The 15,304-nt window shown below is 35.3% G+C and overlaps 1 protein-coding gene across 2 annotated transcripts in view; it reads left to right on the forward strand.

Moving 5' to 3' along the window:
• The window catches only part of LOC136030489 (calcitonin gene-related peptide type 1 receptor-like), a 166,000-nt gene that overhangs the window by 136,033 nt on the left and 14,663 nt on the right, over window positions 1-15,304 (forward strand). For both annotated transcript variants that reach the window (XM_065709511.1, XM_065709512.1), the window contains one exon: window positions 7,091-7,176. In XM_065709511.1, the coding sequence (XP_065565583.1) occupies window positions 7,091-7,176 (86 nt within the window). The remainder of the gene's footprint in view (window positions 1-7,090; window positions 7,177-15,304) is intronic.

Consider the following 15,304-nt stretch of genomic DNA (forward strand, 5'->3'; position numbering starts at 1 on the left):
AATTCGTAAAATTGATATAACTTACATGTTGTGGTATTTATCCTATCAGTGTAGGAGTAATTCTGTATATGTTTCCGTTGTTAAACTTATGTATACCCTATGTTCTTTTATTGCTCAATATAATAAATAGCTAAACTGTTTAAACTAGAAACTTTGAATTTTTAAAATAGTATAAAAATCACTAGGAAGGATACTTGGAAGTCTTAATTTAGATGATACTCCTCAAAAAAAAGAAAATACAGAAAACTAACTTAAAATAACATCATTATGTATGCACTGCCTCTGGTTCAAATCGCCACCAGGACTCGATTATTGACAGAAATTCATCCAAATTTTCTGGATGGGGGGGGCGTATGCTTTTATGACCTTTTCTTTCTTGAAAGATTTGTAGCAGGTTTAGAATTTACCTGTAACTTAGAGTTTAGTTTTATTGCTAACCCCTACTAACAACTCACTGCAGTACCAAGCCGCGTGATGCCAGCACAGCTTTTTACAGTTGTTCTCCAGCCCGATCTATTCAAAAATTTACTCTTTACACCCCATCAACTTCCAATTTTCTTTTAATCTTTGTCTATGACATCTTCCCCATTCAGGAAGGCCTGCTATTTTTTGGTCTCGACTGAATAGCATGAAAGAAAAATGTTTGGACAATGTCATCCTTCATCCAGAAAAAGTGGCCTAGGTGCCACTAGGTGCAAATATGGCCTTTTATTTTATTATAGCCCTAAAACAAGCCCACACTTTTAGATTTGCAACTTTTAAATGTGTATTTGCGTAACTGTGACTGTTGACTGTTGCCGCATTCCTTTTTATAAATTAATGAATGAAATTTAGTCTATAGCTTCACGAAGGTAAACAGCATCCCCAAAGAGGAGAGAAAAGAAAATTTTTTCTTCTACTACTTCCAGTGTTACCTTAAAAAGAGATCCTTTTTTCATAGCCATGCCTTCCAACACTTTATTTGCTTGTAATGTTGCCTTTAAGAAATAAAATAGATCCCTGTGTAACGCAAGGACAGGATTACATCAGGATCATGCGGAGTAAACAGATATATTTCTCACAATTTCTTTTCAAACATAGTCTATGACAAGCCATGCATCTGTTAAGTAACTAGGATCCTAAATTATAGGATCATAAATTATTCTAGCTTTCTAGATACATTCATAGCAGCAGCTCACTCGTTCCTTAACACTCATCAGTCAGAATAATATTACAATACTGATAATACTAACATTGATGATTTAATATTATTTTCTTATCCTACCAGTTGAATCATTAAAATCATATAGACGTAGGCTATAGAATTGGAGATTTTTTACAGAATATTATTTTTTAATTTGGGAAACAGAAGTCGCAGTGTTGATGATAGTCATCTATTTTTTTTACACATTTTTTTACACACATTTTTCAAAATATGTTTTGAAAAGGATTAAGCTTCAAAATCCCCTTTTTGTCCATCCAGTCACTTATCTGGAATAAACAAACAACTTACAAAAAGGAATATCCAAATGAAAATCTGTTAGAAATATCTGTTGTTGCAATAGTTTCATATTGCACAAAAAAAGTTATTTTCTTGTATTCAAAATTTTGTGAAATGAAGACGAAAGAAGCAGGTTCCGAAGATTGATTTTATCTAACACAATATGAGCATAATCAAGCAGTTAAATCCAATCAATAGAGTGTTAATTGTGTGAAGTGAACCCATTTCATGTATACTTTGGTGCAAGTTCCTCCCTTTTACCCTTGGCAAGGGGGTCATATACCCCAGCAATAGGGAGGTTCCTCCCTTTTACCTTTGGTGGTGCGAGATACGGCTTTCAGAGTTGATTTTTAGAATCTACAGACAAAAAAAAAATAGAAAGTACCTACACAGCATTGTTTTAAATTTATGTATACATAATACGATATTTAAAAATAAAATCATTTTTATTCCGAGGGGAACGAGGTCAAGATTGAGTTCTGAGATCCAAGTGAATGGTTCCTATGAAAATGAAATTCTAATAATGCACGTAACTGGACAGAGCAGCAGGAGCGGCCGTTTTCCTCGGTTGGGGAGAAACCTGCAAACAACTATCATGAAATAGAATGTTTTCAAAATTTTTGCTATATAAGTAGCATTTTTTTTCAAATTATATGAAATTTAGCCCATTATATGTTTGGCTTTCCAGATAATCGGGAAAGTTAACCTGAACTTTAGTATAGAATAATTTTTTCTGTAAATAAAGGAAGTTCAGTGTTAGAAATCCAGGAATATTTCAAATATTCGTTTTCATTTCAAGTAATATTGTCAGGGCTACCACGAAGGCAAATTTTCCGGTACCACCAAATTGAATAGAATGTCAATCTTTGCTCGAAGGCATGACATATGTTGAAATGGAAGTAAATTTTTCTTCTCCGCCAAAACTTCAGACTCAACATTGTAGAAAGTTGAAAAGCATGAGAAGTAACGCCATAAGGCTTACAACCAGGCCCAAAAGGCTATACTATTGGAGCTACTAGTCCCTCAAGACGTTATTACACGCACCTTGGTCCTATGCAATAATGTAATGCAACTGTACCGGTATAGTACACCTGATTGTGACGTAATAGGGCTTTTTTACGGTTGTCTTTTACATAAGAATTTTTTCTTAGATTGTTTAAAAAACCCTCAGGGGGCCCCTCAAGTAAGGACATGGCCCTAATTGTCTATAGCCCAATATCTACAGGTGTAGATGATGTAATCTTACGTGACTTATTTTTGTTCCGTTGGACCTTTATAAACAGGCAAAAACCAGTTTTGAAGGTCAACGACACGTGAGTTGTTTTATTTCCTTAGTATTGAAAAAGAGTTCAGTGTGTCAACATCGAGGATATTATTCTTTATTAATAGATGCTTTTACTCAACAATTAGATATTGAAGGAGCTATCAATGGCAAAATGAAACCTAGAGTGCTTAACGTAGCAGTAGAAATTACAGGGGATTGTCGGCTAATCCCAGAATAGAATGAGATGTTCGAACAATATGCAATATCATTAAGCAAATTCAAGTAAGAAGAACAATTATGCTTTACAGAAAAAGTGAAGTTAAGGCAAATACAAAGATTACAAGATGTGTTAAATGCATTAGTGAAATATATCAACGACAACAATCTGAATCAATCTATAAAAAAGAGTGAGTTTGTTACTCGCGGGAAAGAATCTTTATTCACTGTTAGTCTGAAATTGGTAATGAGGGTCAAGATTAAAAATTCTTGGATTTGAGAAAGAAAAAATCATACAGAATCTAGTGACTCTGGAAAAACGTTTGATTCTAGATGATAATTTTCTAGAGTTATCTCGTCAGAGATAACTCTAGTTTCAAAAATTCTAGAATTTCTAGTTTCAAAAATTTCAATTTTTACGGGTAGCAGGGAAAAAATTGTCTGCTTTTTATTGCATGTAGAGAAAAGAATGTTCGAAATGAGATTTTTTCAAAATTTTTATTTATTTTTGTTATTTGTTTTCTTAGTGGAACTTCACTTCAAAGTTTTTCTTACACCCCACGAGTTTTTCTTTGAACATTGAGATTTATTTTCTGAATTATCTGCTTAGATTGGAATCTTATACTTTAAATGTTTTCTTCTTTCTATTAAAATATAAAAACAAAGAAATTTTGAGCCATTTATTGAAAACAATTTTGAATTTTGGCATGATACTAAATTTAAATAATATAAAATTGACTAACACAAAAATTTTATTTTAAACTAAGATACAAAACATTTTACTTTACTCCTAAAATTGTACGGCATAGGGCCTACATTCTGTTGAGTGACAAGTGTTTATCAGCTGTTTTCCTCTACCTTTTGGTTTTTTCACCTACACATGCTAGAGTGACGCCAAAAGGCTTTCAACAAGGTCCATAGGGGGTATACAACTGGAGCTACTAGTCCCTCAAGACTTCATTCTGCGCACTCTGGTCTTACTCAATTGTTAACAATCAAAGGAAAAATTATTATGTTACAGAGAAAAGCAACCAAATCCTAATACGCAGTAACCAGGTGCACTTTGCCATAGCTTTGGGGGGTTGACATAGCTTTGGACCTTTGACCTACATTGAACAAAATGGCTATCGGGAAGTTTTGATTCAGTGAACTTAGGGGGAAATTTGAGTGGGAGGGGGGCTGATTGCCCTCTAATAAATTTAACTTTTAAAAAGGGCACTAGAACTTTGAACTTTCATTTTCCAATCAGATGAGCCGCTTCCGAAGTTTCTGCGCCAACTCCTTCCATACGAAATGCCTTGCTGTAACTAAAAAATATAATACATTGTGCCCACTTCTCTGTTTACTTAGGCAACCCAAAAGTGCTACCTATGAATGCAGTAATTTGTCTTTTTTTTTCTTTTTCTTTTTTCTTTGCCACTAGTGGAACATCATACAGAGCTCTTTGAAGGTTCGTTTGAAATTCGTTTTTCTAATCTACTTTTTTCTATAAATTCCACTTGATAACACCACCAGAAAGCATCAAATGACATCCAAAAAATGGCGAATTGGTTGCCATTTCTGTAGTAAAAAGGCTGGTAAGCATAAAAAGGGCACCATCATAATATCCATGATCGAAACCCTTAAAATGACTTTTACAATCTCGCCTCTTTTATACTCCCCCTCCCAGCCATTTTAATAAGTTTCATAAATCGTTTAGTGATAAATAGAACTAGTTGCCTACTGCAACATCATTTAATGAGTTTAATGAAAGATGTTTAATGGCTTAATTAAAACACTTGATCATATCAACGTGCTTTTGTAGATTTACATTTGAAAAGAGACAAAAACGCATATCGGCTAACTTCTAAAATTCTCAATTACTTAGCTAAGAAAAGGCTATAGACAATACCCGATCCGTCTTTTTATGCTATTTCCAAGTATATTAATCACTTATATAACCAATTCCATTTATACCCCCTAAAGGGCTGGGGCGTAGCTCCGACATTTTATTCGGGGGAGAGGGGCCCAAATCCAGAGCGACAAGGGGCGTGGGCTATATAATAATTATTATCTCAAAATTAAGGGGGGCAACTGCCCCCATTTTCTCCCCAGAAGACGCCACTGCTAAAATGGTCCTAAAACTTGACTTATTTTTGTCATCACACAACAAAGCAACCACCACTAGGAATGGGTTAAAGATTGGTCAAATGTTCTCCTGTCATATTACCCGTTCACTAATGTTAGGCCATCATAAAGTTTTAGATCTACCTAAATTGAAATTGTTCTATTCATTGGCAAAAAGCAAAGTAAACATCCCTCAGTTTTATCATTTTCCAAAAACGAAGCTTGCTTGATTTTTTTCTAAATAATTAAAAATTGTAGTATAAAATTTATTGGATTCATAGCTGGTAAGATATTATTGAGATTTTTAAAATTAGTTTTATTTTCTAATAGCTGCCTAAGAATAGTTTCTAGTTTTGTGTTTTCAGTGAAGTCCTAATTTTTCAGAACTATATAAATACAGGGGAATATCAAGAGCTAGTTTTTTTTAAATACTTTTTCAAATATATGCTGTGACTACGAGACAGTAGTGTATGGACTACGGATCAGTAATTTTTGTTAGTTTTAAGTTTCAATTTCACTCCTTACTTTCATCTTAAGAACTCTGTATTCTTCGGATTTTAATTCGCAGCCGAAAGACTTTGTCCAGTCGATTACAAAATCAACCGTAGCCAGCGTGGAAAGTTTGTGACCACGTCTCTGAGTAACGATTCGGGTCATTAAAATAATCTTAACTAAGCAGCAGGGGCTGGTGGATGACTTTTAAAAAATTTTATTACTGTTTTTAAAGTAATATACAGAAGCTAAGCAATTTTAAAAGAATGAATAATGTTATTAAATTTAAAAAAAAGATTTACTGGGGAAGCGTACGTTACAGATTCCTGTAGCTCATGCCTAATTAATTAAGGAGATAATAATTAGACATGGATTAAGGAATTGTGGATTGATTCTTTGGAAAAAAGAATAATTGCGGTCACACAAATGTGACAAAACAGGGCTCACAAGTCACACCCCGACTCCTGACATCTCAAGTTTTTACAGCTCTTTGTGTGAGTTCCTGTAAATACCTATTATTTTAATTTTCTTGTTTTGCCATTTTTTTAATTCACGTCCCTCGGGGCCATATCCTTGGAAGCTTAGGGGATTTGATCCCCCCCCCTTCGAAATGTTTGTCTAACTCGTCAAAACGTAACAAAAATGAATATAAACAGATTTTTGATGTGTTTTTAAAAGTTGTTTTCGCAACCCCCGCCCCCCCCCCAAAAAAAAACATAATCCTGGATGCATTAGGACGCACCTCCTTCCTCGTAGTTGTTCATGTGTTCATATAGATAGCAGTTACACCAAAAACAACTTTTGGATCACCTCTAGCTCAAATTCTTGTAATAGACGTTTCATTACGATAAACCACAAAAACACGATAAAAGACAAACGATAAAAGAAATTTAATAAAAAAAAAAGATAGGTAAATATGGCAGTTCCAAGAAAATTATCCTTTAAGACGATGCCTCGATCAACTTTCCTTTAGAATGCTTTCATCATAATAAAATTTTCATGAAGTGGAAATTACAACGAGGGATAAATTGAATAGTTTCACTTAAGGTAATATTTTATTTTCTTCAATATTCTTGTTTCGGGGGGGGTATTAAAAGTTGATATATGTGTTTACTAGAAAATTCTTCGCTTATATCTGTAATTATTTATTACAAAATTACTTCTAAGATCAATAATTATTAATCATTTTTATTGACTTTTACGCGTTCGAGGGTGAAAAGGGCACAACTAGTAAAAATATAGAGAACTGAATGAATTAAATGGAATGAATGAATGAATTATAATTATATTATATGAAGAATGAATTATATGGAATGAATTATAATTATATTACATGAAGAATGAATTATATGGAATGAATGAATGAATTATAATTATATTATATGAACAATGAATTATATGGAATGAATGAATGAATTATAATTATATTATATGAAGAATGAATTATATGGTAATCATGTTATTATTTGTTGTATTGCTCCAAACACAAAAAGTACATTAAATGATCCCCAACTATTTTCTATTATTTTCAGGTCAATTTTTCGTTTCTAGTAAACATAATACGAATTTTAGTTCGGAAACTTCGAAACACACAGGCTGATGAGCCTAGTCAATATAGGTAAGATATGTTGCCTGCCATTACCTAATCTTTATATAATTCAATAAAAAACGAGTTTTTTTTAACTGAAAGTAAGGAGCGACATTAAAACTTAAAACGAACAGAAATTAACGAACAACTATTTTTGTTCGTTTTAAGTTTTAATGTCGTTCCTTACTTTCAGTTAAAAAACTTGTTTTTTTTATTTAATTTCTGAAAGTTTTTTAATTAATGCACGTTTTGATTTTGGCTCTCCGCAGATGAGTAGTTAAAACGAAATTTTCATATTTATTTTTTGGCTAAATGTCTTTCTCTTAATTTCGATCAAATTTTTTGAAGAAAAAAGGAGCGGGGAAGAGGCCTTGTGGCCATCTAATGTTTTGATTACTTAAAAAGGCAACTAGAACTTTTAATTTTTTATGAACATTTTCATTAGTAAAAGACACACGTAACTTACGAGTTAGCCTACGTAACGAACTTCTGTATTTGTATGTTTTTATTACGTATATGAAGGGGTTCACCCCCTCGTCAGTACCTTGTTCTTTACACTAAAGCTTAAATTTTGTCCATTAGTTCGTCTTGAATTCCTTAAGAATGACCCCTGAATCACAAAGGCCGTAGAATAAATAGATGGAATTACTAAAATAGTTTAGCGTAAAAAACGAGGTATTAGGAAGAGGTGAACCCCTCATATGCGTAATAATTTTTGTTCGTTTTAAGTTTTAATGCTGCTCCTTACTTTTATTTTAAAAAAATTTTTCACATTTATTTTTCCATTGTTGTTTTTAAATAATGCTAGAAAATCCTGCGCTCCGTTCATGGAAATTTTTTTCCCTCATGACAAATTCCTCCATGGAAAGTTCCCCTAGCATATCCCCCTCTTTTCAACCCCTCCCCCCAACCAAAAAATGTCCCTGAAAACGTCTGTACACTTCCCAATAGCCATTACTATATGTAAGCACTGATCAAAGTTTGTAACTTGGGAAGGGGCCTAGTTGCCCTCCAATTATTTTGGTCACTTAAAAAGGGCACTAGAACTTTTTATTTCCGTTAGAATGAGCCCTGTCGTAACATTCTAGGACCACTGGTTCGATACGATAACCCCTGTCAAAAAAAAAAAAAAAAAAAAATGCATCCATGATCTGCCTTCTGGCAAAAAATGCTAAATTCCGCATTTTTGTAGATAGGAGCTTGAAACTTCTACAGTAGGGTTCTCTGATACTCTGAATCTGATGGTGTGATTTTAGTTAAATCACACCATCAGGGGGGTGTTTCCCTCATTCTTCTAAAATAAGACAAATTTTCTCAGGCTCGTAACTTTTGATGGGTAAGACTAAACTTGATGAAACTCGATTACATATTTAAAATCAGCATCAAAATGCTATTCTTTTGCTGTAGCTATTGGTATCAAAATTTTGTTTTTTAGAGTTTTGGTTACTATTGAGCTGGGTCGCTCCTTACTTACAGTTCGTTACCACGAATTGTTTGATTAATAAATGTCTGTACGAAATTTGTTGATTTGTATATATTAGCAAATCAAAGGTGTGAAGTCAATGGCGAGCCCGGCTAGCTTTAATGGGAGAGTAAGCAATGTCGGGATCATGGGTTCGAGCCTGGCATTAGCCTTTTTTCCGTTGGTAAAAAGTAAAATTAAGAAAATATATTCCTTTTGGGTTGCATTTGTGGAAAAAATCTATATTAGACTTTGCTCCTGTAGATGGATAAGCAATTAGATTTACTGGGGGGGGATCTTTTCTCTGCGCAAATGAGAATTTTAAAAGTTATACTTTTCGTAAATCCAGCCTGTTATATCTCACGGCTAGAGTATCGATTTTAAACTTCCAAGGACTTTTTGGGGGGAAGGCAAGGTGACGACAAATCTTTTGCTGGGGGGGGGGAGGAGTCAATCTCTCTCTTTTCCTCACAAATGAGTACACTTACAGTTTGTTTTTTTTCGTTTTTTTCTCTTATCGTTATCGCCAGGCTTCACAGCTAGTCTACTTTTTTTCTTAGTTTCCTTTGAAAAGGATTAGGAAGTCCTACTCTTTTATTATATCCGCCCACTTATTTTCTGCCACAAGGAAAAGTTTTTCCTGTAATACTCAATTCTTCAGTTAATAAGGATAAAATCCGAAGTTTCGAAATGGTGTAAGTTAATTGGTCCCGGAAAGAAAAGATAAGAATCTAGTCGGAAGAGTTCGAAACTGCGTTGATCAATTGGGATCATCAAGAAATAGTTAGGAATTGTAAATCAAATGACATCTTCGGAGCAAATTTCGCTTTAAACTTAAAACGTTTCCTCTTCTGCTGTGACGCTGGGAAGGGAAAGGAGGTAATAATTTTTATTTTAGTGAGAAGTGATTTTGTCACACTTGAATAAACAAGGGAGTACATTCAGGAGGTTTTTGTCACAGATGGGTGCATATTTTTGTCCAATGTGCGAGCATAATGAAGACCAAAGATACCTTTTGCGAAATAGCAAGGAGGTGGGAGGAGATAAGAGAAGAAACTTCTGTAATTTGATAAGAGGGAAGGAATGGAAGGTTTAAGTTTTGAAGAGAAAATGTCAACTGAATATTAAGTTTCGGGAAAGTATGCCTGTGAGCAGTATGGTTTACATACGGCCTGATACTAAACTAGAGCATTGATCAGCATACATAATTATACTACAAGAGATAATTACTATTATTATTACTAATACTACTACTACTACTACTAATAACTCACTGCAGCACCAAGCTGCCTGAGGCCAACACAGCTACGCACGCTCCTCCTCCAACCTAATCTATTCAAGGCCTCCCTCTTTACACCCTCCCAGGAAGTTTCCATATCCTTTAAATCCTTATTTATGACATCCTCCCAACCCAGACAAGGACGACCTACTTTCCGTGTAGCCCCAGACGGTTGACCAAAAAGGACAATCTTTGGCAATCTGTCATCCTTCATCCGCAGAACGTGGCCTAGCCATCTCAACCTTTCTTTCATTATAGCCCTAGAAAACGGGAATGAACCACATTTTTCATACTAACTATTGTTTGAAATACGGTCAGTCAGCCGGGTATCCAGAACAATCCGTAGGCAATTTCTCTGGAAAACATCTAGTAAATTTTCATCTGCTTTTCGGAGTGCCAATGCTTTCAAGTTCAAGTTCCTTTTATTACCAATATCCATCCATTTATAAACAAAAAATATCCCAAAGGGCTCAATGGCCCGTTATTTGGGAAAAAAACAACAAAACAAAACATAAATAACTATTAATTACATTCACACTTAAAATATATTTAGAGTCTACTCACCAATCCTCACCCGAGTACAACCGGTCTCCACACCACCTACTTACAAAAAATAAATAAAAAAAAAAAAATATATATACATCGAGGATCCAACACTCACACCACCCAAATCTAAATAAATAAATTCAATCTAAATAATTAAATAAATAAATTAAATCTTGATAACTAAACAATATAAATAACTGATCAATATTATAATGTAATTTATTTTTTTTTTGATTAAAAAATTCTTCAACCGTTTCTTGAAGGATCCTATGGTACAGGACCGTCGAATCCCAACAGGAATGGAATTCCAAGCGCGTCCGACAGCAACTATCAGACCAAAGTCCGAGCGCACTGCAGGGGTGGATGGCACTAGCACATCATCCTTGTTTCTAGTTTCATAAGGACTGACATTTCGAACAATTTCAAAAAGCCCGGAAAAACTTGATGGAAGGTCTCCATGGAAATACTGAAACGCAATGAAAGAGAGGTGTAATGTATGAATATCTTTAATCTTCAGAAGTTCAACAGAAATATGGGTGGTAGACTGAAGAACTTTTGCTGTTTTCAGTTGGAGATTATGTAAAGGTGTAAGTACAGATGGAAATGTTGACATCCACACTGACGAGCAGTAGCATAAATAAGGGTAAATAAGAGAGAAATATAATAGACGAAGGATAGAGAAAGGAAAGACTCGCTTCAGCTTTCGAATAATTCCAAGGCCTCGAGAAACCTTTAATCTCATTGACTCAGTATGCCGTTTGAAAGATAGATTTTCATCCAGAAGTATCCCAAGGAATCGAATAAACCGGTCAGCTGGGCGGGATATGGATCCCTTAGATGTTTTAAGCTCTGTCACTGTAGGGCAGCTTTTGTCTATGCGGGAGAATATAAGAAGAAACGATTTTTTTACATTCAAAGCTAACAAATTTGCATCAAACCAACGATATATATTTTCTGCCATCAATTGTAGCTTGAGGATAAGAGATGATTCATCAGGTGCTGCAGCCCCCAGGGTGGTGTCGTCGGCGAATGCAAAGAGTTCTTCATGTTGACCAGGCGTATCCAAGGCTTCAACCACAGCATCTCCTTTCTGGCACAAATGACAACAGAAATCAGATCGTGGGTTACTAAATAGTCGATAGAGGTCGTTGACATATATGAGGAAAAGGGATGGCCCAAGAACTGAGCCTTGTGGCACTCCATATTCGACTGGAATATGCTCATCAGAAGCTTCAACTGCAATGGATCGGCCAGTTAGGAATGAAGAAAACCAGGACAGAGCTTCTCCACGAACGCCTTGATGCGACAACTTACCAATAAGTATCTCGTGTGTGAGGCTGTCAAAAGCTTTCTTCACATCAAGGAATATTGCCGCAGGTATAAGGCCGAAGTCTAAAGACTGTCGTACAAAATGAAGAAGCATATTACATGCGTGTTCTGTTGAGCACTTCTCCCGAAAACCAAATTGGTGCCGATGAAAAAACTTCTTCGCGTCTAGGAAACTCAGCAAACGCTTTAGCATAGCCTTTTCAAATATTTTAGAAAATACGGACAGAAAAGATATAGGCCTATAGTTCTCCGGGTCCTCCTGGTCACCTCCTTTAAATAGTGCTATCACTCGTGCCAACTTGAGACGCTGAGGGAATATTCCGAGCTTGAATGACTGGTTAACTAAGTGGCACAGTGGTGTAATAATTGAGGGAAGTTTGATTAGTGGTGTAATAATTGAGGGATCTGTTTGATTAATTTGGCTGGAATTTGGTCGAATCCAGATGAAGAATTTTTCAATGACGAAATTATTGTTATCAGTTCCTGCTCCGTAACTGACTCAAGAACCATTGACTTTACACAGGAAGGACCGAGGAACTGCTTCCAAGTTCTAGAACTTGAAGAAGGAACCACACCTAACGCCGTTGTTTTCCCAACCTCAGCAAAAAATTTAGTCATCTGATGTCGTACTTGGTCTTCATCCAAGAAAAGCTGATTCTGAACACTAAGTGATTTAGGGAGCTTTCTAGGTCTTGCCGATGGTTGCGTAACTTCCTTAATTACATCCCAAGTTTTCTTAATATTTTTGCCGCAATCCGCAAACCTTCGGAAAAAATATGTAATTTTAGCTTTTCGAATCAGAGTTTTAAGCATTTTCCGGTATAGTTATTCAGAGCCATATTTGACCACTATCATCACTTTAGCTTCCTATATTCTAATCTTGGTTTGCAGACCTATCTTTCTGTTCTTCCAAACTTTTTTTAACTGTGAAAAAGCACCCTGTGCCTTAGCTATTCTACTTTTAACATCTTCACTGCTCCCACCGTCTTTACTAATACTACTACCAAGATAAGTGAAGCTGCCAACTTTATCAATCTTTTCGTTACCCAACGTCAACTTTTCATCTTCACTTATTCCTAGCCTTAGTGACTTAGTCTTCTTCACATTAATTTTCAAGCCTATTCTATCACCCTGAACTCCCAGAACCTCTAAATATTCATTCATTTTGCTCACACTTTCGTCTAATATGCTTAAACAATCAACATAACCTAAGTCCAGGAGCGTTTTTCCTCCCCATTTGATTCCGTGGTCTCCAATTGCCTTTCCTCTGCTCCTTAAGACGAAGTTCATCAAAATAATCCATATAAAGGGGGATAGAACACAACCCTGCTTAACTCCTGATTTAATACAAAACCAGTTGCTAACCTCATTCCGCAGCAGTTCCTCATTCCTCATCACCTTAACCGCAGCAGTATTATTCTCGTACATAGCACAAATCACTTTAATGAATTTTTCTGTATACCATACAAGGATAAGACCTTTGTTAACGCTCTTCTATCAACAGAATCGAAAGCTTGCTCATAATCGATAAAACTGAGGACCAAAAGTGTTCGACAATGAAAGGACTTCTCAATTATTAACCCAAGAGTGAAAACTTGGTCGACACATCCTCTACCTTTTCTAAAACCACACTGTTTTTCCCTTAAAACTTTGTCTACGGCATCTCTCAGTCTAAAAAGTATCATATTACTCAGTAATTTGCTACCTACAGAGACCAGACTGATGCCTCGATAATTACGACACTCACTCTTGTCACCTTTCTTATACAGTGGTTTAAGTAAGGTTTTCCTAAAAATCATTAGGCACTTCCCCTTTTCAAATGTTTATAATCCTCAGTAGCTTATTCCTAACCTCAGAGCCACCATATATAAGAAACTCATTTATAACACTATCAGCACCTGGAGCCTTATTATTTTTTTAACCTTTTAGTACTTCATCACTAAACAAATCTTCCTTCACATCCAGGGCATCACAAATTTTTTCATTTTCATCTAGTCTTTTCCTGCAACTGTATCTCGGTTTAGCACGTTCTCAAAATATTCCACCCATCTTTCTTTAACTTTTTCCTTATCACTAATTGTGGCCCCATTTCTATCTTTAACTGGGACTAGTCCGGATTGACTACTCCCTTTTAATTTATTAACATGCCAGTATAATATTTTACTATTTTCCGTCTAGCCGCATCTTCCAGATCCTCAGCAATTTTATCCATGGCCTCCACTTCACATCTCCTTAATTCGTATTTTAATGCTTTCTCCACTTGCTTTACATTCCTTTTGTTTTCATACGACCTATCACTCAGATAATTCTGGTACAAACCCCTTCTACTCTCTATTAAACCTAAAGCTTTTTCACTAATATTCCTAGTTGCAGTCTTAACTTTCTTCCCTGAGACGCCATCAGCAACTTCACGTATTGTTTTTCTAAAGTTATTCTATCCATCTTCCACATTGTCAAATTTTAAACTCTCAAGTTTGGTATTCAACCGTTCCTGGAAGTTTTTCCTCAAATTTTCATCCTGAAGTCTTCCAACATCATAACTTTCCGGGAGGTAGTTACCCTTCCAAAATTTCAGCTTTAAATTAACCTTAGGCACTACTAGATGGTGATCTTTACTTTTAACATCAATAACAGCACTCCTATACACCCTAGTATATTGTATTGATTCCGCTAGTCTTCGATTTACAATAACATAATCAATAAGGTTTGCTGTCTTACCATCACGTGAATACCATGTCAACTTATGGGCTATTTTATGACCAAACACCGTATTGGTTATAACTAGGTTTTTATACCTACAAAATTGCAAAAGTCTATAGCCGTTACTGTTTTCTTTTCCTACACCAAATTTACCTAGGCTAGGATACCATCTATCCCTATTTCTACCAACCTGGGCATTAAAATGTCCCAGCAAAAACACCATATTTCTACCTGGTACCCTGTCTATTTGCTCCTGTAACTGTAAGTAAAATTCATCTGTGTCACTAGTATCTCCATCAGTTGGTATCTCATTTTCAAATACCTATCTGAACATGATTAACTTAAATACGTCTTTTGATGATTCAATTCTACGAATAAATTTTTATTTGGACTGAATGAGACTGGCCTCATCATGTGCTTCGGTATAGTAAACCGGCAAAGTTATATTCCCCAATGAATCGGTCGCTATAGCATTTTTAGAGCGAACTTTTGGTCATCCTTATCCAACCTCCAAGGGGCCAAATCCCCTCTCCCAACTTTATGCCCCCCTTTTTGTACTTAATTTTTTTGACTTGGGAATGCTCTCAGCTTATTTTTCATGTCTTAAAATGACATAAAATATACTTAAAACAAAAAAAAATGCTTATGATATGATATAGTTAATCGTGATTTTCTTATTAAAAATGTAATGTTTATAGTGGCATTTTCTCTTTTTTTACTTAAAATTTTTTAGACTTTTTGGTATTGTCTCTCTCACTATGCCTGTGCGTCTCAGCGGGTATTTGTTTGTTTCTCTGTCCGGGTTTGTGTGTTTGTACGTGTTTTCGTCTCTCTCTCTCTCT

The sequence above is a fragment of the Artemia franciscana genome, chromosome 8, assembly GCF_032884065.1.
Source record: "Artemia franciscana chromosome 8, ASM3288406v1, whole genome shotgun sequence".
Lineage (NCBI taxonomy): Eukaryota > Metazoa > Arthropoda > Branchiopoda > Anostraca > Artemiidae > Artemia > Artemia franciscana.